At 40.3% G+C, this 27,911-nt stretch overlaps 1 protein-coding gene across 7 annotated transcripts in view; it reads left to right on the top strand.

Annotated features, from left to right (window-relative positions):
* Positions 1–27,911, top strand: part of TBC1D1 (TBC1 domain family member 1) — a 100,701-nt gene that overhangs the window by 2,767 nt on the left and 70,023 nt on the right. For 5 of the 7 annotated variants that reach the window (XM_036382525.2, XM_054514713.1, XM_036382527.2 and 2 more), the window contains exon 2: positions 4,559–5,081. In XM_036382525.2, the coding sequence (XP_036238418.1) occupies positions 4,665–5,081 (417 nt within the window). In that variant the 5' untranslated portion in view covers positions 4,559–4,664. Of the gene's footprint in view, positions 1–222; positions 244–4,558; positions 5,082–27,528; positions 27,690–27,911 lie in introns of those variants that run through there. The other 2 variants (XM_036382526.2, XM_036382528.2) reach the window with 2 other exon arrangements.

Here is a 27,911-nt window from a genome sequence, read left to right as displayed (position 1 = left end):
TGCATTTTTTTTATGGGGGGGTGGTGGTCTTTTGGTTTAGAACATTCTCTCTCCTCTCTGTCTTTTTTCTGTATCAGTTTGAGTCTATCCCAGATTTGCCTGGTGTTCCCCCAGGTACACAAACCTGATTTTCAGTACCTCACTTTCCCAGGTTGCTAACACAATAACCTCACAAGATTCTCCAAAGCTTACCTGACTTCATCTAACCAACTGGCACCTGGAGCCAATACCTTGCCCTTGAGAGTGAGTGAGTTTTGAGGAATGCTGTCTTGCATGATCCAATGCTGCCTACACATGTACCTTCACATGGGGTCCAGAATAGCAGAAATAATGATTTGTGTAGCTCTCCCTTTCATGCTGTCTTGCCATCACCCTCACTTCTCCTGAGGATCCCTTTTAACTTGGTGGCATAACACGGTGAGAATGTAACTTGATTTTTGAGAGCAAGAGACTAATATATTTTTTTAAATTAGGTTAGGGTTTTAAAAAACACACTATCAGGTTTTGCTAGAGCAGGACCATCAGTGTAGTGTCGCATGCTTCTAAGCCCCCCCACTTGTGAAAAGTGGCTGGGTTGATCAGAGCAAAAGAGAAGCTGAGGACAAAGGGCACACATATGTTTCCATGTGCATCTTCCACATTAATGAGTCAGCCTGGTGTTCCCTAGTATAGAAGGTAGGGATAGATAGATTAATGTGGTTTGTGAAAATATCTTATGTGTTAACAGTTTGACTGGCTGTTTTTGTGCTGATGGAGCAAATACAGCTGAATTAAGCAGGCTAAACAGTAGGAGCAATAAGGTTCATATTCTCTATATCTCTATAAACTGTGTCTGTTTATATCTCTATAAACTGTGCAAAGCTGTCAGCTGAGGAGTGCCACTCAAGCTGTTCTCAGTTTTGAGTGCACAGGCAACCAACACCCTTCAAAAGATGCTGGTGGAGAGGCGAAAGAGGAACTGTCCCAGTTATGTCTGTGAGCACTGGGAGAACAACTGGAGACATCCAGTGTGCTAAGCACAGCCCAGAGTAATGAAGCTGAATGGTGCTTAGAGCTGCCAAAGGAACATCAAAGTTGAGGTAGAAGAAAACTAGTGTAGAGCTGTATTTTTATATCTTGTCTATTCCCTTTTTGGATTAGAGGTGAAATAAACATTTAATAAGCATGAGTTAATCAGACACTTGGGAGGAAGAGGAAACTTGTTTGAGTCTACTGTACTAATGTGTATGGTAAACTCCCATGGCACCTGCAGAGCCAAATTTCAGAGGGGATGAACTGAAAGGTGGCAATCAGAGATGGGTAAAGGTGCTAAAATTCCAAGCAGTGGAGTTAGGGCAGACATGGATGGGCTGAGAGCATGGCTACTCTTTGGGCGTAATGTGTGCTTAATTTTATGGCTGGGAATAGGCCTGTTGAGAAAAACAAAACTATTTTTAGGTCTGAATTAAGCATATACATAAATACTTCATGATCTTGAATTAAAACCTAGTCCTCAGGGGAAACTTGAAGGACATTAACACCAGCAGCTTGAAATTGGCATAATTTCTGGTGGGATTTGTTTACAACAAGTGACAGGAGGGGAAAACAAAGAAAGAATGGCTGGGAAAGGGAAATGGAACATGCAGAACAGTAATATACAGAATGATACGGGTTAGATAAGGAGACTTTCTGGTGCTGCTAAATTTATGCTCTGAGAAACTTGCACTTTCAGCCTCTCCTAAAACCTAGCATTTTGACTTCTACTTAACTGATTTGATTTAGTAGTAAGTGTTTTTCTTTGGAAATAACAAATTGCAGTATTTATGCTGTTGACTTTGCAAGGTGTTTATTTTTGTTAAAAAGAGATGAATGCCAAGAAGCTTCACATTTACATTAAATACCTTCCAGCAGTACAATGTTTGTTTAAGTATGACACAGTATCAACCTTGGGTTTTTTATATACTGTTCAGTCCTCAGAGTTAGCATGCAAAATAATGTAATATATTGTGATATCCATTTCTCTTTGAGGCTGCATTGCCTCATAGATCTAGGGTAAAAGAGCAAAAAGAAACTTGAAAAGTTGCTAGAAACAAGGGTGACTTTGTTGGATTTCTACATGCCTTTAATTACATTTTTTTAAGAAGGGTTCTCAGAAAACACAAATAAGAAATTGGCTACAAAAAGTATGTGGCTAATACATCATTGTCTGTATGGTAGCTCAGTTCTCTTGTTTTAAACTAAGAATGAAGTTTTCTAAGGCTTTCTTATCTGGAGATTATTATCTATACCACTAAGTAACAAGAGCAGTAGAAGCTAAAACCTCGATTTTTATGTAGTTTAGACTACACAACATGGTAGTTACGAATGAATCCAATCTTCCCTGCAGTTGCTGAACTATTTTTCATTGTTGCAGTTAAGGAGAAAAGGTTTGTAATAGTTTGTGAAAGAAGAGATCATTCTGATTCTTGGCTGAAGGAAAACTATAATGGTAACTGTGTTTAGCAGTCTGTGTTGATAAGGTGTAAAAATGCTTCCTGCAGCTGCTATCCCATTTAGAACCCCAGAATCACTGATGTTGGAAAAGATCTCCAAGATCATCACGTCCAGCATTTGACTGAACACCGCCAGGTGGATTAGATCATAGCACCAAGGACCACATTCAGTTGTTTCTTGAACACTTCCAGGAACAGTGACTCCACCACATGCGTTAATGCCATTTCATTTAGGATGTAATGCATTTATATCAATCTCAAAGATGCTTATTTTCTTGCTCATTTGTGAAATAAACAAAAAAGCCTCCCAACTGTAGTATACTTAAAGTGAGGCGTACAAATTCTTGATTTTCATGGCCCTTTTTCCCACACCTCCCATGCCCAGATACACACAGAGAGGTTTATGAAAAGACATTAAAAAATTTGATCTACACATCTAGAATGCTATTTATTATTAATTCATTGAATAGTATCTTGAAAACTTGCACTCTTGCTAAATTTGCTATTCTTGGAACTGGTAATGCTGGCACAGTGTTCATTTGTCAAAAGATGAAAAAGTTTCAAAAAAGTAAATGTATCCAGAGATGATTTCTGCAGCTCTCTTGTTTTTACAGTTTGCCAATTACTGCAGAAACATTTTTCCCCAGTGGGACATTTACAGATTAGTTGCATTTTAAACAGCTCAAAATTAATTTCAATCTTGAAATTTTGGGGGCTTTTTTAATCCTGAAATTTCCCTTCATTTTCAACAAGATGAAAGACTGTTAGAACCTCAGTCTGAAAATGTTATTACAAGAGCAAAAGAAGGACAAAGTTCAGTGGAAACTCTTGAGAAAAACAGTGCTGATTTTGATCATATTTGTAGATGAACAAAGACAATAAATACTGTTACCAGAGTAAACAGATGGCACTTATTCAAAACTTGTTCAAATGTAATTAAAATGTTATTTAAAGATATCTTGGTACTATTTATGTTGTTTTTAATAGGTCTTAGCATGGGAAACTCTCATAAGACTGATGGTAAGCTAGTGTCCTCGTATTTAAACACAGGCAATTACAGGCCTGTCAGCCTTGCATCAGTCTCACACAATATAATGTAACAGCTGAAGCTAGGGGCAGTTAAAGAGGAGTTAAAAGAGGGTATATAACAAATGCCAATCTTTGTGTTTTCATGGACTGCATTTAGTGAAATAGAATTTATAAAGAAATGCAATTATTGGATTTCATTACTAAAAGTACTAATACATAATAACAGTAGTGGTCGTGGGTATAACAGGGTTACAGCAGGGTTGTGTGTAACTTGGTATATTCCATTTGATATTTTAAGAAATGAAAATTATACAATGTCAGTCTGGCTAACATTTAAGTATTCCTGTCTGGCTGACCAGCGTTAAAATGCAACCATGAATTGTGATTGTCATCTGGTTCCAGAATGCTGTAAGGATTGTTGCTTGTGACTGCTGTCTGACAGGTTTTTTAGTGATCACTCTGTTGACTGTTGCTAGCATTTTTACATGACAGTGATTTCTAGGGTGTTATTTATTGAAAAAATCTGTTTGAAATAATCACTGGGCAAACTATACCTAAGGAAACAGCTTCATGTTAGTAGCCAAATTCAAAGTCATCCACCTATGGACAAGAAAGTTGTCAAGCTGACTCTTTTATTTCCCCAGATGTAAAGGTGTCTTAGCAGGCAGTGACTTCAAGTGTCATGAAGGTCAGAATAGCTCAGCTGAGTTCTTCCTGTGATAACAGGATTGAAATAGGCCCATGTGATCTACATGTGCCTGTCCATGAAACAGTCACAGGCTAGAAAGAATGTTCATTGTAATTTAGTTACTCATTAGATAGTTGAGCTAAGGTTATAAAGCAAATTTTAAATCACCACTGTCTCTTTTCCAAGCAATGTATGTATTACAATTATGTTAGTTGGATCTGAAATAGTAAGGGCCAGTGTAAAGAGGGGGAACTTGCTAGATGGGCCATGGTGGCTCTCTTCTGATGTTAAGCTATTAATTATTTGTGTTGTTGAGAGTTGGTTTTTCATAGAGTTCCAGCACCTACATAACTCTTTCTTTTCCTTTCAGAACTCTTCTGTTCCTTAATCAAAGGAGCCATCCAGCATGCAGATAATGTCATTCCATGGAACTGAAATATCAGTGAATTAGTCCAGGTTCCCTAAAGGACTGCAAAATGGAGCCAATAACTTTCAAAGTTAAAAAGTGTCAAACTCCTAGTGATTTCTCAGCAAGTTTCAGTCTCCAGCTCGTGGGTTCTCTCCGGGTGCATTCCCTAACCACTATGTCAATGCTGCCTTGGATTGTGGCCGAGATCCAATTGCTCAGTGCAAAGTCTTCCAAAGAAGAACCCAGCGCCAGCCAAATTCGACTTTGTGTTTCACCAGCCAGTTTGCGGTGTGAGCCAGACACAGGGGAAACCCAGCAGTGGGATCCTTTAATTTGTTCAAGTTTATTTGAATACAAGCCACAGCAGGTCCACAAACTGATTCACAACAGCCACGATCCAAGCTACTTTGCTTGTCTGATAAAGGATGAAGCAGCAAATCAGCAAAGTATCTGCTATGTATTTAAGGCTGATGATCAGACAAAAGTAAGTAAAAAGAAAAGAACTAAAGCAAGTATCCCTGGAGTTGCTTTTGTGCTGTTTGAATCCTTTCACTACACTGTAAAAGCTTAAGGTTGTACTTGCAATTAGAGATGAGATCTCACTACAACTTACTCACTTTATTTGAAGTTAATTGCTCAGTGAAATTGGAGCGAACTGCTCAATATGTGAAATGAAAGGTGTGTACATCTCCTACAGGATTAGGGCCTGAATTCATCAGCTTAAAAAACATTTTAGTTTGGGATATGGACTGAAATCTTGACCCTCAAGTCATTGAGAGCTTTTCTGTTGATGTCACTAGGGCTAGTATTTCACCCTCGAGTCACTGTGAACTTTATCTAATCCTGCACTCAGACCTCTCAAATTTCTGTTTTCCTGATGTGACTGGGAAACAGAGATACCTCCTTTCTCAGAAAGAGGAGAGGGTAGTGTGGTGCCTCCATATGTATCGTATCTCTAACAACAGGACCCTATGGAAACCTTTTCCTAGCTCTTTAATTCTCAAAGCCTGGCAGGCAGTTTGAAGAGTGGAAGAAAGGCATAGTCTTTGCACCTCTGTGACATGCAGGCTTGCTGCTGCATGGTGTGAGACAGGAATTGGGTATGCATGTCTGGCAGTGGGTGAGATTTGGCTTAGTCTGCATTTCCTAACCAGTTCTACCCACTTGTGTCTTTGCTGAAAAAGTGGAACCTTTAAAACTGTTGATCTCTTCTGCTTGAGAGTAATGCAAGACACTGACTCTCATGAATGAGTAAAATGAGTAAGATTTAACACAAAGTTATTGTGAACTACTGAGGACAAAATGGTGACATATCCTTCACCTCTTGAATGTCAGCTCTGGTCTCCATAATGTTGGAAAACAGCATGCTCACTTGACTCATAGGAGGTGTCCTGCTGAAGAACCCTGGAGGTATTATGTTAATGTACACCACACATGGGATTTATGCCAACCTGCCCAATAGCAAAACGTTGTACAGTTCCAAATCTGTGGTCTCAAGCTTACAGCTCAAAACATATGGAAACAGCTTTAGTTAAATCCTCCCAGATAAAACTGCAGTTCCAGTAAATTAAAAGGCAAATACATTGTAAATCATAAGCATTCAAGTGAAAAATCCTGTCAAGTTAAATGTGGAATACCAAGTCTATGTATGTAAGAGCAGAAATAAGGAATAGTTATTTCAAAACTTGGCATTGGATAGCAGCTGGTGAATGCATTTTTCAGTTTGCTTCTGCATTTACTTGTACTTGTGATTTTCCAGGATTATTGTGAAAACACAGTACTGATCACCTCCGGTACATTTTCTTAAGCATTTTCTTTTGCAACAAAAGATTGAAGTACTTTTTCTTCATGTTTGTTCAAATTCCTGGACATGTTTGAAATGATCAAGAACAAACTAAGTCTCTAGTTAAATTTGCAGCTGTGTCTGCATGTTTTTGGAGACAACACCCACAATTTTTGTATGCCTCTTTTAACTACTTAGTTCTAGGTTCACACAGATATCCATCCTTTTAAAAACTGCCTTCCACCTGGTCTCTTAACTTGCCTCGTGTGCAAGAGTTGTTTCTCTTGACTTCTTTGCAGTCTAAGTAGACATCTAATCAGCATTTGTGGACCTATGTTTTAACAAAAGGGTAATGGAAATGCCAGGTGTTCTTACCATCTAAAGTGAAGCCCTGCCTCTTTTACTTAAATTTTGCATGATTTCTATGTTTTAAGTTCTTTGTGCTTTGTAGGGTTTTGTTACTTTGCCCTGAATATGGTCATACAATGCCTTTTAGGTAATTGATGTTTGTGTATTTATCAGGAGGAGGGAACTGATGTTACCTGTTTCGCAGATGCCCAAGTTGAAAGGATAGGGAGTGCACACATGCCTTTGTTACAAACTGAAGGTGCTGTTGTTAAAAACCAGTGAGCTGGGATGAAGGATTTAGGATTGTTAGTACAATTTATGTTCAATTTCAGAAGAAATAAATTTTAGAAATTGGACTTTTGCAGCCTGTGCAACTCAGCAGATTCCTGTGCTGGCACTCTTGTTTGTAAGAACTCTTTTTTTTCTATTTGCTTCAGGTCTGTAAAAGAATCACAGCAGTCCAGATACATTTAGTCACAGAATTTACATGTTCATTACAAACTTTAGCGAACAATCTTGGACATCCAGACTTTTGTGATAATTACTAATTACAATAATATTTTAAACTGCAAGACCACAATTCTTTGTGCCTGCATATATAAATCTGTAGTAGGGTTGTATTTGACAATTATAAGTCACATCGGACTGAGGATTTGAAGTAGAAGGTAATTTGTGGCTTTGCAAATAAGTTCTGTTGTATATCCTCACCTTAAGATAAGTAGAATAAAAGGGGGCAGAAGTATGTCTGTGGGAGAAGTACAGTAGGAAGATTAGAATGTTAAGACAAAGGCAGTTGAGTAGAAGACTAAACAATTAAAGCCTTTAAGAGGAGGATAAGAAACTTGAAAGTCATGCAGACAAGCATAGCACTGGAGGTGGTAGAAAGTACAGAAATCCAGGAATGGTCAGGCTTTTAGCATCAGCATTGCAGTTAGGCTGCAATCCATTAACTGTAGCTTTACTCCTTTATAAATACAAATTGAGCAAGAACATACATCTGCTTAGTGAGGGATTATTTTACTGTTTAATATGAGAGTTTTGTTAATGTTGCTGGGTCATATTTAGCTCAGCTCTAGAGTTGATGGAGGTGCATGCGATGCCATGCAATGTTTTTCCTGAATACAAGGCTCTTGGGTTCGTTGTTCCTGCATTTCCAGCACAGCCACTTTAGAGAAGAAATCATAGACAGGTAATTAACACTAAGTAATGTCAGGATTGTTTGCAAGGAATTCTTTGTTATCCTGCTCTGTAGCAGTGAAAGAAAAGGTAGTGCCCCACTGTGGTCTTTGTCTTCCCTCTATAGGATCTGCTGTAATTGTTTCCACTGTACCATCATGGCAATGGGTGGCTCACTTTCCCTGCTGGCTAGCAGTAAGTAGGGAAGGATGAGATGACATTACTTGAAAAGAAGCATGTGAATATGGAGATGATTTCACTCTACTTTGTGCTTAAAGGATGGGTTGCTGTGCCTAGAGAGAGCTTCTCTTATGGATTAGAGTCTTCTTTCCAAGTCAATTTGTCAGACATGGGATCTGGAGTGTTCCTTCCTTCATATATAACTTCAGTAAGTTTCCACTAGTTAGAGATAGTGGAGTTTCTTACCCTTACACCCTCATTCTGCAGAGATTCTGATGTGGCCTCATGATTGAATAATTTCTGCCTGAGGGTGGGGCTGAAGCATTAATGAATATTCTTTGTAGGTGCTCAGGAATGGAGCTGGATTCAATTATATTGCCTGCAGGGAGCTTATGAAGGCTACTTATAGGTCAGGTGAGTAATGGTGGGGGAAGCTGTGGAAAAATTAAATTTCCCCTAAATCTGTTTGCAGAATAGTTCCTTCAGGATAAGAACACAGCCTTGCTGATCTTCAGCCTTGGTGAGAGTGCTTGGCTACTGTAGGAGTGCAATGGAAATGAAACCATACATGCTCCACCCTCTGTGTCTCCCCAGTGGCCTCTGGTCTGACATTTGCTTACATACTACAGAAGTGTGATGCTATTGATATCACTGTTGTTGTTGAAAACTATGTACTTTAAAAAATTACTGGCATTTTAGTCCTACACTTGAGATGTGCTAGTTCTAAACTGTTTGGAACTGCAGGTGAGGTGTGCTGTTTCCTTCCTGAGCTCATTCTCCCCAGCTTTCCTTCTGTATGAAGCCCTGTTTTATCACATCATTCCCTCCAATAAATGAAAGAGATAAATAATGTGAGGCTAAGGGCATACTGTAGCAGGGATTCCCCCTCCAGCAGATGCAAAGTAGCCAAAGCATTACGGAGGATGAGTAATTTCTGTTCTTATTTTCAGCTTGGAAAAGTAATTCCAGATGTCATTATGTTGATCCTTCTTTGGTGTATCGAATAATTTGTTTTACTTAGGTATGTTTAATCTTACTTGATGGATGTTTGGGCTGGCAACTGGAACATGGGTCACTAGTTTATCTGACTCATGCCCTGAGCTAGTTTAGATTTAAGGCAAGTTAAGGCTGTGCTGTCCTTTATTATACTTTTATATTTATTGTAAATGAAGATTAACAGTTCTAAATTTAATGGTTTCACAGAGGTCTGAGTCAAAGAGGACATTCAGTATCTCGGCCTTTTCCCACGTCCTGTGCTCCATTCAGCAGCAGGCACACATTTTCCCAAGCCTATCTTCTGTCACCTACATAGCTATAAAACTTTTTTGTTGCCTTTGGTAGAGTCAATTCCAGGTGGACTTCAGCTTTCCTAATCATGTCTCTGTCTTGGGTTGGCAAATTCTTATCGAGGCTCTCTGGAAACTGGCTGGATTGACTATGCTCTCCTGTGTTTTTCCTACAGCAGATATTTGAGTGGTTGAAGTTCCTCATCAGGACCAGGGTATGCTAATGTGAGGCTACTCTGAGCTGTCTGTAGAGTGCATCATCCACCTATTCTTTCTGATCACAGGGTAAAATAAATTCCTGTATGCGGAGCAGAAGTTGGGAGACACTGTCATTTTTTAGTTTATTTTTTTAGTGAAGCAGATGCTCAGAATGCTTGAAAGTTTCCCTTTTTTTATTCTGTGATATGCACTGGAGGTTTAGAGAATTTGAGGGAAAGCCTAGAAACTTGAACCTGATGTCTTGCAAGGAAAATATTTCTGTGACATTACTAATGGAGAACTGGAGAATGAAGAAGGGTAAAAAGTTCAGGTCAGATTTTTAAAGGGTTACATTTTGTACTGGTGTTTTTGTTTGTGTGGGTTAGGTTTTTTTTGGTCCCCAAGAGTCTGCACACAAGTTGTCATAACAGCCTGTAATATATGCTTGTGTTTACCAGAGCAGTTAATGCTATGATGGCAAAACACTGGGTAGAACTTCTCTGCTTAATAGAAAAATATTGCCTGTGATTTAAAAAGGATCACAGCTGCACAAGACATGCACAAGTCTGTGTGCTGCTTCTGAATCTTCTCTCTGTAGTGTCATCAATCAGGGACAGCTTTTGGCCCAGGCAGCTGCAGGAGTGTTACTGTGAGAGTTGCAGTGTCTGTAGGATTGCAGCAGACGGGGACACCTGCTCGAAACCTGAGCCTGCTGATTGACTTCACCTGTGCCAAATCTGCCCCAAGGCAAACACAGGTAGAACCCATCTCCTTACACTGAGGAACTTTTTGAAATGTAGCACCTGGCCTGTGGAGCTTTTTAGTTACAACTGTGATGCCTTCTGTTGTCTGAGGTCTTCGTGTTTTTTCACCCGTTGCTTCAACAGTTATTTTGCTTTTAAACAACCTTCACCTACTTTCATGAGTTAAAATAGCTTATGCACTTAAGTAGATCATGCTGTCTTACCTGGAATGCAGCACTCTGTTACATGTTGTTTATGATCTGATTATGTGCTGAAGAAGCTGGTTTCAGATAATCAACACTTGGCTCTCTGTGAGGCTGCACAGAGCTGAACTTCACATTATTCATCTATAAAAGGAATGGCAGGGGCCCAGTGAACTCCTAAGCAGTTGTTGTGAGGCTTGGCTTCATGACTGTCGATTCTTACACAACTTGTTTTTACTTTGGACTTTAAGGTATAGCCTCACTAAGTATCTATTTTTAATAGCACCATTTCCCTTGTTTAAAAGAATTCAGGGAAGATCATTTTAAAGGTAGAGGTGATCTTTTTCTTCTGTATTTTACTGCCTGATGAGTCAAGGGAGATTAAAACATGGTCCTTCTTTTGCAAAAAACATAAAACACTGAAATAAAATTAAGTAACTGGACCAATGTCAGTGCAAGTGAGAACTTAATTTGGCTGTTTTCTGCCTCCTTATGCACCTTTGGGGGTTTTGATTGAATCTGTGTAATTGAAAACTGCTAGCACTGCTTTTTGATTTAGGACATCTCTCCTGTCTCCCACATACTAACTGAAGAAAATGTAAAATACAGAAGGAGAAAAAAAAAAATGCAGCAGAACAAATGAAAAATCAAATACATATTTGTGATGTGCACATACACAGTCCAGTTTATAAAGTAGGTCAAAGTTTAGCTGTGTAAATCCTAGCAGAATATCCTGTATAATGTGAACAACCAGCTGTGCTTTCAGTACTCTCACAATTAATCAAGCTTTACAGGCTTCTTGAGTGTGAGTGTGATGACACCAGTTCTATCCTGGGATCTGTTTGAACAATCCATGTATGTGAGCTATTCTGTCAGGGACCTTCAGTGGCCAGTGACCCGGTCCCTAGCAGCGTTATTCCAAGCCTTTATGGGGCTCTTGTCAAATCTTTGAGTGACTTTGTGACATGCTGCATCAGCTAAGTGCTTCTGTGTTTACTCTCATTTTATAAAAAAATACTGTGGGATTTCCCTAAACCTTTTATGATTGCTGTATGGAGGAAGTAATTTGTGCAATACCAGTGCTGCTGAGTTACAGTCAGAGATAATGTCTGATCAAGGAAGCTGAAATTAATCATGAGGTTTGCAAAAAGAGTTGCCTATTCCCTCTCTTACGGCAGCAGCAACATAAAAATTATATATTCTTGTGATTTCTTATCTTAGTGTAATAGTTAACTGTATAGTAAACTGCATCAGATGGCATTTTTCATGTATTTTTCAACTTAATAATACTGAAAATAGCTGTGTTCTACTTATGATGTTACATGCACTTGATTTTAGGGTAAGAGTTCATGCCAAAGCTATTTATTGTTCAAGGCTATTAAGGAATAAGGAAAAGTTGTTCTTTCACTTTTCCTGGTGGAGATTGTAGCAGAAATACAAAACAGTAGAACTGAGGCAAAAACATAATTAGTGGATTTATGATGGCCTCTCATCTGATTACTAACCACTCTTTTTGTCTTATTTGTGGCCTATGATGTCCAGCACAGGTAACTGGAACCATGAATTTCTAAGCATCCTCTGTATCTGTAGAAGAGTTTTCTTTAAAAGCTCCTGTTCACACAGAGAAGAGCTTCTGTACATATCTCCAAAGAGAAGCTCACTCTTAACATCTTAACCAAGTTAGAGTCAGCTTTTCATGGCCTTGTAATCCTTTGTTTGCTGATTTGCACATTCCCACCTTTCCCCCTATTCTTTATACTGTGGTATCACTCAGTGATGTGTTTCAGAGTAATTTGAATATTCCAAAGGAAAAGTGATAAAGTTTCAATGAAATCAGCATCCTAACATGATCACAGAGCAGTTTCATGTGCAGTGTGTGAGAGTCAGAGCATAGCCACCTAGAGCCTGACCTCAGATCCCCAGTTCATTCAGTCTTAAACTGCTGTGGGGTTTTAGTTCAAGTGTAATCTGTGATGGTACACTGAGAAGATTTTATAGCTGTCCTCTGTCAAAAAAAGGCAATTCTGTTATTCTTTTCTCTTCTGATCCATCCCTTGATGTTATTCCTTGGTGTTTTCCCTTGTGCTGGCACTAATGTTTGTCCAGCTCTGTGTTGAGCTGCTTTAGGGGCTAAGGTATAAGAAATTAATTTCATTTTTCTCCAAAACCCATTTGGTGCACCTTGCTAGATCACCATAGATGTTTTTTGTCAAATTTCAAGTAGACATAAATTTGGCAACTAAAGTGAGCATAAAATATTTTGGGACAAGGCTTTCATAAGCGGGTGAGGGAAAGAGAGTGTCACACCAGGAGTACTCCAAAGGGATTGTGCTGCTGTGGAGCAGAAACCTCTTGTTCTTTCTTTGTAAGATAACATAGATCTTAAAAGTAAGACTGTAAGGATGGAGGTGCAGGGACACTTGCAGGCTTCTTTGGCCTCTGCACACAGAGCCACCTTGTTTGGAGCATGGTGCTTGTAACACCGAGGTTGTGGAGTCAATCCCCATATGGGCCATTCACTGAATAGCTGGACCTGGTGATCCTTGTGGGTCCTTCCCAACTCAGAATATTCTCTCAAAGTGTCATTGACATTGAAATCTGTCCTGCTAATAATGTGTGAGAAGAAATCACTGCATACTTGCCTAATGAGTCCAAAGTAGCCTTGCTCTAAAAAGACAAACATCACAGGGAGGGTGGGCTTCAATTGGGATACTGTCTATCCACATATTGCCCAAACACTAATCATTTTAAAAGTCCTCAGCTTCACAACTTGTAACAATAACAAAATATTTAGCAACAAAGTTATCCGGCTCACCTTACTGTGGTGTAGTAGAGTGATTTCTGCAAAGGTGTTGGATGCAAGGTGCAAACAAAGTGAATGGGTCCCTCATTGCCTTGCAGCCTCATCAGTCCTACCGCTTCAAACGCCCAGCAACCAGGCAGTGCTGGGCAAATCCAAAAACCCAAACCAAACTGAGAGACTTGTGCCCATGGAAAAGTTCTGACTGAGAAACGGAAGGAGTGTGGAAATAAAAGTTGTGTATACAGAATTAAGAGTTCAGAAAATACTGTTTGATTTATAGCAGTATTGAATATAAGCTGCATGCACACTACTATATAAAGAAATACTTAATGATGAAGGAGCTCCAGTGTATTTTCTGAGTTATCCACTGCTGAGGCTTACTGAAGTTAAGACTAGAAGAAGTTTGGAAGTTTGACTGCTGTTTTGTTGATCTCTGAACTCAAGCCAGAAAGTCTAATCTAGACTCACTGGATGGTTTTTATTTTTTGTTTAATTACTTAACACTCTTAAGTAATACAAAGTATGCACAGTTGTGAAGTTCTTAAATTAATTTTGTGGATACTTGGTGCAATGGTAGCTGTATGCAATTTAAAGCTGGAAAGCAGCTATATTAGAGAGGGGGGAAACTGCTTTGAAAATAACAGTTTTTATTTTAAAAATCAGTCTTACCTTAAACAGCATTAGTTGTTGTGATGCACAGTACAATAACATATTGAGGACAGTGTGATCTAGTTAGCAAAACTGAGAAGATCATTTTTGTCAAATACATGAATATCTGTCGTAGGTTAGTACAGTCTCTACAGACAGACTCAAGAGTGGTTCTGGCTCCTATCTGGTTGATACCAGTTATCTTTCCTCAAGACTAATAAAACCAAAACCTCCTTTTTAATTTGCTTTGCAAGTTTCATTAGGAAGCTTGGGCTTTAGCTCATTTGGAGCTACTTAAACATGGACATTCCTGTTCGGGCAGTCGTATTTTCTTCTTTTCAGATTTTAAAATGGCCTAAAAGACAAATGCAAGCCATTCACATTCAAAGATGAGGATGCCAAGTCATAAATTTTGATACTGAGTAAATCATCTTCCTGAAATAGCTCCTTATGTTTTCATGCAGTTGGCTTTTCATTTAGAGTTTTGCCTTTCCTGGGCTGACATTTATGCTGTGCCTTCAAGGTCATCAGATGGGGGCTCTTTGGCTGTAGTGGAGCAGAAAACCAAAGCAGAGGAGGCATATATAACTGCTGTATTTACTTTAGCAGCACAATCTCCCATCCTGTTAAATGTCAAAGTGAATAATGGTAGAAAATCATTGTCGTAAAATCAGTGCTTTCCCTTGCCTGGTGTAGACACAGTTGTTCTCTATTTCTGTTTTTTTTACCCTCTCTGTGGACGTCAAGTTATGGGAAGGGCTGTGGGAAATATTTTCCTAAAGAATGATTTGTGTGACTGGACAAATACAGGCTTAAATGGATATGTGTGTTTGCCCTAAAGGTTGATCATGGAGGATCTGATACAAGGATTGAGTGGATAATGCCAGCTTATACTTGGTTTGTCCTTTGTATGAAGCTGCTGGTCAGTGTGGACTTCCCCTTTCTTTCCCACCCTCCCCCCCACTTTTTCCAGAGTGACAGTAATTGAGATCTATTGCTAGTCATAAAAACAGCTTCACTGATGATGATTCTTCTTGCATTGGATTAAGTTTGGTCCTTCTGCATAACTAATTGAACACGTTTCATATACAAGCTTTAAAAGACCCCCACAAAACTAGCTTCACACAGGCAGAATGTGCTTCAAAATTGTATTTCTAGTAATCATTATGGGGTTTGTCGTGTTACTTTGTTCCTTATATGCTATGCTTCTACTTACAAATGTGCAGAACTTGCACAGGAAGGGAATAAAAGCTAGATTTTATAACTTCTCATTTGAGATTTTTGAAAGCTATGTTCAGCACAAAGGTGTAAAGCAGAGCTTGCACTGAATATCTGGTGGTGTATTTGCATCTAAACCTGTGGCTAACTGAAATGGAGGTGTTTTTTTGAGAGTCAGAAAGCAAATTGTACATAAATCTTCTTTCTGAGTCTTTGAGGCTGAGATCTGTATGCACTTTAACTTCAGGCTAGGTCCTTTGAAGGCAATGGATATACTTGCAGCAATGACTTTGAACATGCTTGTAGATACTTGCTTGGTTAGCACCTATAATACATAATATATCATTCAGCTTGGTTTTAGCCCTAGATTTTTTTCAATGATAGTTATGTTGTTCACATAGAAAAAGAAGGTTTCCAATACCTATAATTAATTCATTTAGAAAGATTTTTAATGAAACAGAAGTACTTTTAAAACCAGACAAGAAAATTTATAATTCAAATACAGGAATATATTGAGGATGATTAACGTGGTTGATTCAACACCACTAATACAAAACTTAGGTTTCTTTCCTTATTTAAAATTCCAAATAGAAGTATGCCATATGTCTATGAAGCAATAATTTACTACAGTTTTAAGAAGAGCAAAGCCCCGTTCATCACTTATAAATCTCTGCAGACTATGAAAACCATGTTCTAATGTGCATCTCCTAGTACAAATTGTGTTGGTACCTTCAGAGGTCTCTCACTGCAGCTGAATTCAGAGGCATTTCTAGGAGTTATCATGTTATCATGTTAGGATGGCCTTTGTTGGATCAGCTGTCCAGCAGCAATGAGGCACTTCAGTTTTCCTGACTTAATGCAGATTTCAAAGCGACACAGTAATGGGTACTGACACACTGGAACGAGGCACTCTGATTCCCAAATCAGGACTGGGATTTAGGAGAGAAAGCAGTTGCTTCTGAGGAGCTCTCTGCAGTATCTCTGCTGCTGTGGAGCACTGTACAGTGTTCCTGACAGTAGCATTTGTAGCCAGGCCGGTAGGAAGCTTTTCTAATTGCAGGAAGAGAACTTCATTGTTCCTGAAAGGGATTATTCCCCAGAGTGCATAACTCCTTTTGTCCCTCCAATCCCTTCACAAGTTTGCAGCTTCATCAGGGTTTAAGATGAGGTGTTTAAGTGCCACTTAGTGGCTGTCCAGAGCAAATGTAAGATCGTGCGATTGCTGTGACAGTTTTCACCTCTTCTGCTTTCCACCAGCAGGAGAATTGCTCACCTCACCGTGGAGATAGTGAGGGCTTAATCTAAAACTGGTAAAAATCAGTTGAAAGATGCTGGTGGGTTTTCAGTTAGAAAGTTTCAGTAGTGTAATTTCCATTTTACTTTTTTTCCCAAATTGTCCACCTGAAGTTCTGTTTGGGTTCTCCTAGTGAGCTTTTTGGGGTTTTTGTTTTTCATTGGGCTGTTTTTTCAATATTTTTGCAATGCCTCTAAAAATATTGGAATGAGTTTGTATTTTACTATGTAACAAGAAGCAGCACTATGTAAAGTCTGTGGAACAGAAATAATGCTGTTTCTGGAGTTCATTCTTGTGTGTTAAATTTCACTAACATTGGTTAGTGTTTGACATCAGCCACTGTTCTTGGGTGTTTCAGCTCCCCTCAGCAGAATATCTGATAGATGTGAAACCATTAGCTCTCGGTCATGTTAGGAGCTTGCTATAATAAAGTTTTTATGTGTGCAAGGACAAAAGTTTATATTCTAGAAACTTGCAGGACTTCTGGATATTCTTTACATGTATGTTATTAACCACATACTGAACCAGATACATCCTTAAGACACATAAAGGTATAGTAGCAACTTGATCTGTGATTTAAGTGGGAGCAATTCTCAAATGAATAGCTTTTACATCTCAGAGTGCATGCATTGCCTGTATGCAGGCTTCCTCTTTACTGGGAGGAGATTTTTCAGTGGTGTTTCTGCAGAGAGTTCATGTACTGCAGAAGACATGCTTCAAGTTTTTCTTTAGAATGGAGCTGTCTTTTTTTTTCCTTATCTTTCAGTTTTTGTGTTTAATAGAGTATCCATAAGCATGCTAGATTTAGAAGAGTCAGAAGAGTTCCCAGGAACCTCAAATAAACAAAACACAGATTTCTGATTACATTTCTTGTTAAAGTTACAGAACAGAAACTGTCAAGGTCTCAAGATAAAGCTCTTTGCACATGTTGAGACAATGTACTTCCAGCAGGCCATATAAAACCTAGATATGTGACAAATTTTCCTTAGCCAGATAACCCTCAGTGACCTGACTTTAAGTACACACGTTTGCACAGGCATGTCAGCCTGTTCTGGAAGTCTTGATGCCAGCTTAAAACATCAGCTGAATTAGACTTACAGACTAGACTTTTGTCTTTTGTTGTGAGCAAATTCAAAGCACTTGTATGGGGATGACATTGTGGATCTACAGTGAGAGAAAGTAATACTTGATTCTTATTAAGTTCTTGTTGTTTGACTGTATTTCACAGCATTTTGCACAAGAGAAAAGCTGGAAAGATTGATTAAAATGAGCCTTCATTCGACTCATAAATTATAATTGAAAGTAATCGGACATTTGAGAATTTAATATACCCTGCATGAAATGTTCTGTTAATTGTCTTTATCAATGATCTGGACAAGGGGATCGAGGGCACCCTCAGTAAATTCACAGATGAGACCAAAGTGAGTGGGAATGTTGATCTGCTGAAGGGCACAAAGGTTCTGCAATGGGATCTGGACAGGCTGGATAAATAAGCCAAGGCCAGTTGCAAGAGGTTCAGTATGGCAAAGTGCTGGATCCTACACTTGGGTCACAGCAATTCCAGGCAATGCTATGGACTGGGGGCAAAGTGGCTGGAATGTGGCCAGAGCTGGCTGAGCATGAGCCAGGGTGTACCCAGGTGGCCAAGAATGCCAATGCCATCCTGGCCAGTGCCAGAAGTAGTGTGGCCAGCAGGACCAGGACTCAGCACTGGTGAGGCACACCTTGAGTCCTGTGTTCAGTTCTGGGCTCCTCACAACTGGAAAGACATTGAGGGGCTGGGCCAGAGAAGGGCAAGGGAGCTGGTGAAAGGTCTGGAGCACAAAGCTTATGAGGAACAGCTGAGGGAGCTGGGATTTTTTGGCCTGGAGAAGGCTCAGTGGAGACTGGATCACTCTTTGCAACAATCTGAGAGGAGATTGTAGTAAGGTGGGGATCAGCCACTTTTCCTAGGTAACAAGTGACAGGATGAGGGGAGGTGACTTCAGTTGCACCAGGGAAGGTTTAAATTGGATATTAGGGAAAAAAAATCCTCAGTAATTGGGTTCTCAGGTATTGGATCAGGCTGCTCAGGGAAGTGGTAAAATCACCATCTCTGGACGCATTCAAAAATGTGTGCATGTGACACTTGAGGATATGGTTTAGTGGTGAATATGGTAGTGCTGAGTTAGTGCTTGGACTTGATGATCTTACAGGTCTTTTCCAACCTAAATTGATTCTATGATTCTAAAAGACCTGCTCAGATGACTTCTGAGGTTCACTTATCCATTTGAGTCTTTGCACCCGTGAACACATTCAGATATGTGAGTTAAGACTTAAAAATTATTCAGATATGTGAGCTCAGACTTGCAAGTTGTAGCGGTATCTGAACTTACCAGATCACTTCAGTGAAGAATTCAACTTTCTAGCCCATCCATCTAGCTTTGTGCAGGTTTCTCCTGGAATGCCAGAGTTCCTTGTTGCTACTAGGAATACCCAGAAAGGAGGAAATGGCAAAACTGACCCATGATTAGTTATGTATTTATTTATGTATTTATGTATTTCAATACTGTACTGCATGTCAGCTAATATTTCCGACTTTATTCCTGAAAATATGTACACATTTCCAAATTTGATGAGTCTTACATGAAATGCTGCTGCTCTCTCCCCTTCTTGGTGACAAGATGGTTAACAGAGCCTGTGGTGAGGGGCTGTGTTGGGTCTGTGGATCTGTGGTTTTTGGAAGGCTGACTCAGCACGCAGAGGCTTCCATTGTTCTGGCACAGGGCCGGGAGCGCAGTCAGCACATGTGGGTGAAATGTGCAGCAGTGACTTACAGTAGTATATCCTGAGCCCTTTGAAGCAATGTAGCTTTATCAAAACCACAAAAGAGCCATAAGGACAAATCCTGCTGCTGTATTTTAAAAACCTCTCTGTTGTGTGTTATATTTCACAAATGTTTTCTAGTGTGTTTTTTAGGAGTTAAAACAGAATTGTCTTCAAGTAACTAAATGTGGAATGTTGTTTGTAAAGAAACCTGGAACTGTAAATTTCTGAATGGAAAACCAGCTGTATCATGGGAAAAGTGATTTTTCAGATTGGTAAAGACAGTGTTTGAATCTTGGTTTGAAAGATGGTTTATTGCCATTTTGTGGCTTTTGCTGTAATTGAAAGACAGTATGATTTAGCCAAAAATACAAAAGCAAAAGAGTCCACATCACTGGCAAAAATACACTTGATGGGTTAATAAACCTGCAGAAGAGGGTAGAAAGGGGAGAGATTAGAAACAGTAAGTTAAAAATGTGTGCAAGGGAACACTGCCGATAAAATTTTCCACTTTCAAGACACCTGAGAAGGAATATAATCAACAGCACAACATAGCCAAGTAAAAATCACAGATAATTTAATAAAAGGCAGATTTATATGCTCTGTACAAAGTTACTGTACATGCAGACTATTAAGTTATTAGGTTCCAGTGGTATTCTCAATTTCACATTACACTGGAACTACCTAGGGAAGGACTGTGCTGTGGCTTGTAACCAAATGGAAGGCTGGTGTTGAGAAGTGATGCAGAGCAAGGGTTGGGCAGGCAGCTGAGTGCACTTCTTAATCAACTGCAAGGGGCTGCAGTAGTTCTCAGCTGGCTGCTACAGTTCTTCCACCAGGGTTTTGTCCAAGAGCACCCGAGCAGGGCAGCTTAGGGTATGAGAGCAACCTTACAGGCATTAAAATTTCTTCAGCTTGATTCTGGAAGAGAACAGGACAATATGGTATTTGTTTCCTCTTTTTGTTATCTCTGCTTAAGATGCATAAGGATATAGTAACAACTTGGTCTGTGATTTTAGTGGGGGGCAATTCTCAAATAAGTAGCTTTTACACTCAGCTGCTTATCATATGTGAACTGCAATATTGCTCCATTGACTTTAGGTAAGTTCTGGACCCTACACTTACTGAGAGATAAACCTGAACTGATAGTTCTTATTGTTAAGCAATTCCCAGGAAAACCAAGAAATGTTTTGGTTTGGCAGTAGAATAGTTAACACTTAAAGTTTTATTTTAATTGTTGGAGTTTTTTCAGTTTACTGAAATGGGGGTTGCTTTAGAGAACTAGAGTATAAGCCCATTTGAATCTGTGTACTGTCTTTGGGGATGGTGCCTGAATTAAATAATGAGTAATCAGTGCTGTTAGAAATAGATTTATTAAGTAAATTGTGGAGAACTGAAAAGACTGGCTACTTTCCATGGCTCTCCATTCTGTGGAGCTCAATATACTTCCCATGTCTCCTACTGTTGCAACTGAGGTATACAAAATAATATGTCTAGGACAGTGGGACTATTTTTGTATCTATAATTAATTATGTGAACAAAGAACTAGGCTATAACTCTGTAAAATGATGCATACGTTATTCCTTATTTTGTATTACTCATTACTAGAATTTTCTAGTGGGCTACAGTAAACTAACATGGACTACACTAAACTAACATGAAGTGCCATGTAATGGAAATAGACATTCATAATATATATGTCTCCCATAGCATATGGGGAATTGATAAAATTATAATTATGTTTTGATTTTGACCAGTCAAATGAGAGGTGTCATGTTCTGTTCATAGGTTTTCCTCAATATTTTTAGAGATTTTTTACTCTATAACTTATCTGTTATGGAAGTAGAAGTGTTAGTAATTTGGAGGATTTTTTCCACTGTGAGGTAATGCTTCTTTACAAAGGAAATGTAACCTATCTTCAAATCATTTGTCTTTTTCCCATCTGAGTTAATCATATAAGCTTCAAGATCAACAAGCACTTTAAGTATAACTTTTAACTAATTGCCTTTTGAAAATGTTTTTTAAACTTTAAGAGGTTTTTTATTCTCCCGAGACCCGTGGTGCTTGTAGGAAGGAAGGAAACAGCAGGAAGTTGATAGAAAAGGGTGCAAAGTCCTTTCAGGGGCCAAGTGTCTAGTGCCAGGGGACATTATTGGCAATTTGATTTTCACATGTTTTGCATGCCAGTGCTGGACGAGTTTTAAAATAAGCAGTCTTGCATAAGTAATATTTTATAGTTTGTCCAGTTGTATCAGGGTGTGTGTGCAGGTGTGTGTCATCCTTGTGGCATCTGCTGCCCTCTCCCCAGAGCCACCTCAGCATGGACAGCTCAGCTAAGTTATCCCTCAGCTTGGTGACGCTGGCAAGACCAAAAGCTACTGCCCTACAAGGAGGAAAAACAGGAGGTTTCCAGCTGTTTCAGCTGCAGTCAAGACTTAGCTGATTATCTCAAAGGCTTGACCTGTGTGTTTGTCATTGCACACTGGGAGCATTCCCATTTATTTTGAGCTCTGTAATTTGGTTCTGCAGTTTCCTAGTTTGCTCTACCTGTTTTCTGCTCTTCCTGCTCATTTCATAGCTTCCAGAAAACCCTCATTACTAAATAGAATAAATGTATGGAACCCCTGATGTCTCTTTGTGGCAATTCCCTCTGTGCTCTGAGTTTCCCCGTTGTGCATTTGCCACATCATCCTTGTGGGTTTTCTGCACCCAACTATTCAGATCAAAATGATCTCCTCACAAGATATCTTCGTAAATCTTGCTTGGACTTATCTGTTGATTCAGGCAGTGTTTTTCCACTCATTTATAGAGATCTGATAATTTGATTACAATTAGATCATTCAGCAGTGTACATTTCATCTTGGTCAAATGCAGACATATAATTATACTTGAGTGCAATTAGTCAGAACCCATGGCAAAGTTCCTGACAGCTTTAAGCTTTCTTTTGCTGTCTGTGGGAAGACAAAAAATACTCAATCCAGCATAAAGCTTGCCAATCCAAAGTTTGCTCATCAATGTTTTCAGAAGTGTTTGAAGTGGTACAGTGATTTCAGTCCAGATGTGCTCTTTGCATCAGATGACCCTGATGTTTATGAATGGGCACCAATGGACCCAAAGCTAGATTGTGTTACCATTAAGCTGATTATGTATAGCCTTGGTTACCTTTACAGGATGATGGGTTCCTCATGCTGTGAGTAGTATTTTCTCCAGTCCCTTGTTTGACTAAGGATTTCATGAAAACCCTTCCACTCTGAACTTTCTGGAGCAAATACTAAGAAATTGTCCATTCCATTCAAGGTAACTGACTGATCAGCTCAGCATCTGCTGTCACCCACAATTGCCTTCTAACAGGGCATAAGAAAAGCAGAAACTGTTTGCTCTGGATACAACTTTTCAAATGAAAAAAAGAATGCCTAAGTACTTTCTGGTCCAAAACAGACCCATGGGAAAGAATCTGAAGATGATGGTAGCCAATCAGGAAAGCTGCTTCAACCTTATGAGGTGTTTTATCCTCTAATACTCTCATGACCTCACTCACTCACTCTAATACACACATGACCTCACCACTTATGTAACCCTGCCTCTAGGATATGACTTGCCCAAGGAAGTCTTCAATTCCACTGTCTACTGAGTGAGTAATATGGCCTGTGTGCTCTAACACTTCTCTCCTACAGGTGTAAGATCACCTTTCCCTTCCAGATCTTGCTTTCCCTCAGTCCTCTTGCTGAGGTGCAATTGAGCCTCAGCACATGGTAACCCTCTTATGCTCTGACACTGTTGGAGAGAGAAGGGATAGTGGTGGTAGAGAAGAGGACATCACCAACATGACTTTCCATTCCTGAGTGAGAAATCCTAATATCACTTGAATCAAAGCATTTTAGCAATTACAAATCTTGTGGTGGAAAATACAATGATATGTAAGCTAAACCTACAGGAGAGGTTGGAAAGGACTCTGGTGCTGAATCAGTGCCCAGCAGCCTAGTGAGGAACTGTTCTCTTCTGTCTGCCACAGGGGCAGTGAATTGCAAGTTATCTCTGGGCACTGGCCCAATGTCAGCATTTTTCATATTTGCTAACTAGGTTAGCAAATAGCCAGAAAATTTCACTCACAGTACTAAGAAGATTATCCAAATCTGTGTAATTTCTGTTTCCACTGAGTATCTAGAAACCACCAAGAATGTCATCCCAGGTGCTTTGGTGGAAGCTGGATTTCATCTTTAGCATGGGCAGTGGGCTCCTATGCACTTTAATTCAAAGGGACAGCCACTACTAGCCTGTGGTTAGGTGTTGGGTCTTGCTGCTGTCTTTCATCAGGGGGCTGGTGGAGATCTGGTTTGGTGAAGTAATTGGTTTTATGATTAATATTTCATTTTGTATTGAGAAAAATGTTTACTTATAATTTAGCCAAAAGAAGTAACAAAGCTTACGCTTTTCTTCTCCACGGTATCTATTCAGAAGCCACTGAGTTAGGCTTGATTGAATCTTTGGATAGGATGAAATCCAGAGGATTCATTACTCTTTTCTGTTGATGGATTCAGATAAACCATTTTTTGCATCTTGCATTTTATGAAGGTGCCATAGAAGTCTGGTGTTTCCCTAGACACCTTTGTTTTGGCATGATTTATTACAGCTGCATCTAAGAACCAAAACATTATTACATTTTTGAATTCACATCACAAACAGTACTCTCACATTAGTTATTTTCTTTTTCTCTTTTTTCTCTGATAAAGTAGAAACCATCACACCTGGAACTTTCAGGAAAGGATGAGACAGTACAAGAGGGAAATCCTAAAGAACAGTGAGAAATAAGTGATAAAGGATAAAAATAGTGGGTGTTTTTGAACAAAGACTAAATATTGGAAAGTGATAATTAATGTCAGGTGTACTTTTTTCTTGTATTTTTTCCACTTGAATTTATCAAGACTTTCTTGTGTACAGGAAGGAAGGAGATAAGTGAAAGTTGCAAGTGAATGTGGACAGAGGGGATAATTCATGAGATGAATTACTGCCAAAGTATGTTTAAGTACCATTCAGAAGAAAAAACTTTAAATGGGAATGGGATCTGCTTTAAAATCTCCACTAGTGGTAACAAGTGGTAACAAGAGCAACAGGAGAGGCCAGTTCTCAGGTACCACAGTTGTGGCTATACCCTTAATGCAAGTTCTTGTGAGACATCATTCAGTGATGACACACTGTGAAGATTCACAAAGATATTTATGGTCATTAAACCTAGAGAAACTGAAATCAGAGGAAAATTAGTCAGGAATACTCCTCTTTTGAGTTGAAAGGTCATCTGTACCTTCCTTTCTTCTTAATATTTCCATATGTCTCCCCTCTCTTTTTATATCTATTTCATTCTCCAAATGGCTTCTTTAAATGGAGAAAACTTCGTTGGAGAAAAAATCATGGGAGTATTTGTGTAAATTTATGTAGGACATCTGTAGAACAGAAAGATCACCTTTCTGACGATGGAAGCTCTAAGTTGTGTCTTTGAAGTATTTTAATTGTTGCTATTTTAAAAACAGCCACAAATATCTTGCTAATACTTTCCATAATAACATGAAACAGCTTATAGGACTGAGGGGTTTGTTTTGATTTTTAAGAGATCATAGACTTGGATAAGATGGTGTCAAGTGCTACCTACTATTTATGCAATACAGATGTTATTCCCTGACCCTGAATTTTTCCATTTCCCCAAAATGGGTATGTCGTATTTTTGGAGAGACAGTTATCTACACAAGCCAAACTTAAAATACTAAAGTACAGAAGTTCTCTTTTTAGAAATTTGAACATTCTGAAAAATGAACCCAATTATTGTTCCCACTACATTTCTAAATGCATCTTTTTTGGAAAGTAAGCATCAGAGTGACCTTTTCATTTACACTGAAGAATTTCATGCATTACCAAGTGTTTTTATAGCTGAACACTTAAGCCTCACTTCCAGCTGTTTCCCAAATGCCAGTGTCCCCACTTCTCCTTCCTTCAAGGCCAGCATCTAGCATCTTTTTTAACAGATGAATTAAAGCAGAGAGAGCAGTTATGTAGCATGCCTGAAAGTCATGTTAACAGCAGAAACTGGAATTCATTCATTGTTACTTTATCTCCTAATTCAGTATCTTCACCGCAAGACCACTCTTCTACCTAATTCTATAGAAGCATGTAGAAATTTTCAGAGTGCATTTAAGATACAAATGTCACTATAACTACATGCAACAGGTTTCAAAGTTAAGTAGCGTGAAGTGACACACTGGAGATGGCTGTTTGAGCCAGTTGCAGACAGGGTGAGAAGCCAGATATTCTGACTGACGTCAGTGTGTAATGTGGACTCTTGGGCAGGTGTGTGTATTGTTAGTTTAAAATTGTGTAAAGATGTCAAGAAGGGGGAGCTGGAAAAACTCCCAAGCTGGCAGGACCTCCTTGCAGAAAGGGGAAGAAATACTTACTTAGAAGTAATATTGTTCACACTCAGCATTAGAGAAATGAGACTCTTGAGACTCTGATGCTGCCATCAAATATAGAGGTTATGCTGTTCAACTATGAGCAGCACATAATGAGGAGGAGCATTCTGCCTTGCCCATGCCCTCAGTTACTTTATGAAATAAAAGTAGAGTTCTCTGAGTTTAAGGCCCTGAGAACAGATGTTATTTTCTCATGTATGTACTCTGTATATCATGAACAGTAGCAGCAGTGAATATTTCTCCCTCTATCATGCCAGTAAGCCTTTAGAGACTGCTACCAGAAGGGGGAACAGTCATATTTTGTTACTTATTGGGCTTATGGCTAAGAGCATCTGTACAATCAAAATGTCCATGGCCATGGCCAATATCATAATGACCGAGAGAGCCATTGGCCATCTTTGTGAATTATCTCTAATCTGTAGAAGTATTAGAAAATCGAACTCCATTCTCTGTTTATGAAGATCTGAAATGCATTTGCTAAGGTTTTCATATCAGAAACTGTAGTTTGGGTACAGATGCCTTTGTGTTACCCCTTCATCCATCTGTGGCCCATTACAGACATGCAGCAGTGCTCAGGCACTCACCAGCACCAGTTAGGAGGTGACAGAGCTCTCTGGCTGCTGCTCCCTTGTTTGCTTTGCATGAACCAAACCCAGGGCTGTAGGGTCATGCAGTCTGGGGCAGGTGCCAAAACTGCCCCTTTTCTGCCTCAGTGAGCTGTGAGATTGGCTCTGCTTCTCCCCAGCCCACGTGTGTGGATGTCACTCTTCCCCTCCTGGTTTCATTTAATAACTCAAACAACTGGAGCAGTGTCAGCTCTGACCTGGAGATTATTCCATTGGCCATAAGTGTGCAAGTGCAAGCATGTGCAGGGCACTCTCACAGTGGGGTAGCTGTCTCAGTGAGAGTGTCTTTGGGCAAAAAGAAGAGTTGAATTTGGCACTTCATCATCTAACTTTGACCAGTTGAATTTTATTCAGAAGTGCATAGCAGACCCCTATGCTTTTCTGTTATGATTGTGCAAATCTAGTTCTTCATGTTGTTTCTGAGGTGGTGGAAAATAAAGGGCTTTTTGTTTTTAGCCTAGTGGATTATTTCCTGTGAACTCCAAGCCTTTTTTCCTTTCCTGGTTCTGTGCCCTTCCTCCAAACTCAGGAAAATTAGTTGTCTCAGGCAGCCCTACAGCCACTGAGTAGGAGAGGAGGATATTCACAACCAGCTCAGCCGGAGCAACGACGGGAATGAGCATTCCTGGCTGAGTGGCAAGTAATATCCCTTTACCTGCCGGAAGCATGTACACCACTGCCTGACCTTCCACGACAGTCTGATTTCTGGAAGTTGAGCTGCTAGTGTGTGATGTCAAATGCCATTAGCTAACACGAATGGCAAGACAGACTGGAAGTATAACATTTCACAGTGGTTTCAAACAGATGCTTTTTCGCTCGATCCTTTAATGTTAGGAATAGCTTCGATGCCGGGATGTTCCCGGGAAGTTTTAGGTAGGAATCCCGCGGTCAGCGCTGCACTGCGTGGCCGGGCAGCGCGCGGCGGCGGCCGGCGGTTGCCTGCGTTGCCGGGCGCGCTGCCGCAGGGCGAGCCCGCTCCCTTCCCGCCGCCGGGATCGGGCGGCCGCCGCCCGGGCGCGGGGAGCCCCTCCGGAGGCGGAGCGCGGCGGGGGCGGGACGCGGCCGCGGCCCTTCCTTTCCCTTCCCTTCCCGCCCCGCAGCCCCGCGGCTCAGCCGGCGCCGCCACGGGCAGTGTCCCCGGCGCGCAGGGCTCGCGGTGCCGCCGGCCGGCGCTCGGCGGCGGGGACCCTCGGGAGTCCGCGCGGGCCCGGCGCATGAGGCGGTGGGCGCGGCGGGCGGGAGAGGCGCAGAGGAGCGGCCGGAGCCGGGGATCGCCGCGCAGGAGCCCCTAGGATGTCACCATTGTTCAGCTGGGTGGCCAAGGTAGGCGGCGCGGCGCCCGCCGCCCTCCGCGCTCGGGACGTAAAGTCCAGCCTTAGGGCTTGCAGATGGTCGCGTGTAATTTCCAGGCAAGTCAGTCACCTCGGGAAGGGAGCGGAGCCCTGCTGTATTGTTCAGCCAGGGAAAAGGAGGAGCACTCAAAGTAAAGTCAACCTGCAGTCTGACATGGCTTGGGTTTAGGGGGCTAAAAGCGAAGCTGCAGAC

This window comes from Molothrus ater, chromosome 4 (assembly GCF_012460135.2).
Source record: "Molothrus ater isolate BHLD 08-10-18 breed brown headed cowbird chromosome 4, BPBGC_Mater_1.1, whole genome shotgun sequence".
In the NCBI taxonomy this organism is placed as follows: Eukaryota; Metazoa; Chordata; class Aves; order Passeriformes; family Icteridae; genus Molothrus; species Molothrus ater.
The sequence above is the reverse complement of the archived record's forward strand: the minus strand, read 5'-3'. Positions and strand labels throughout refer to the sequence as shown.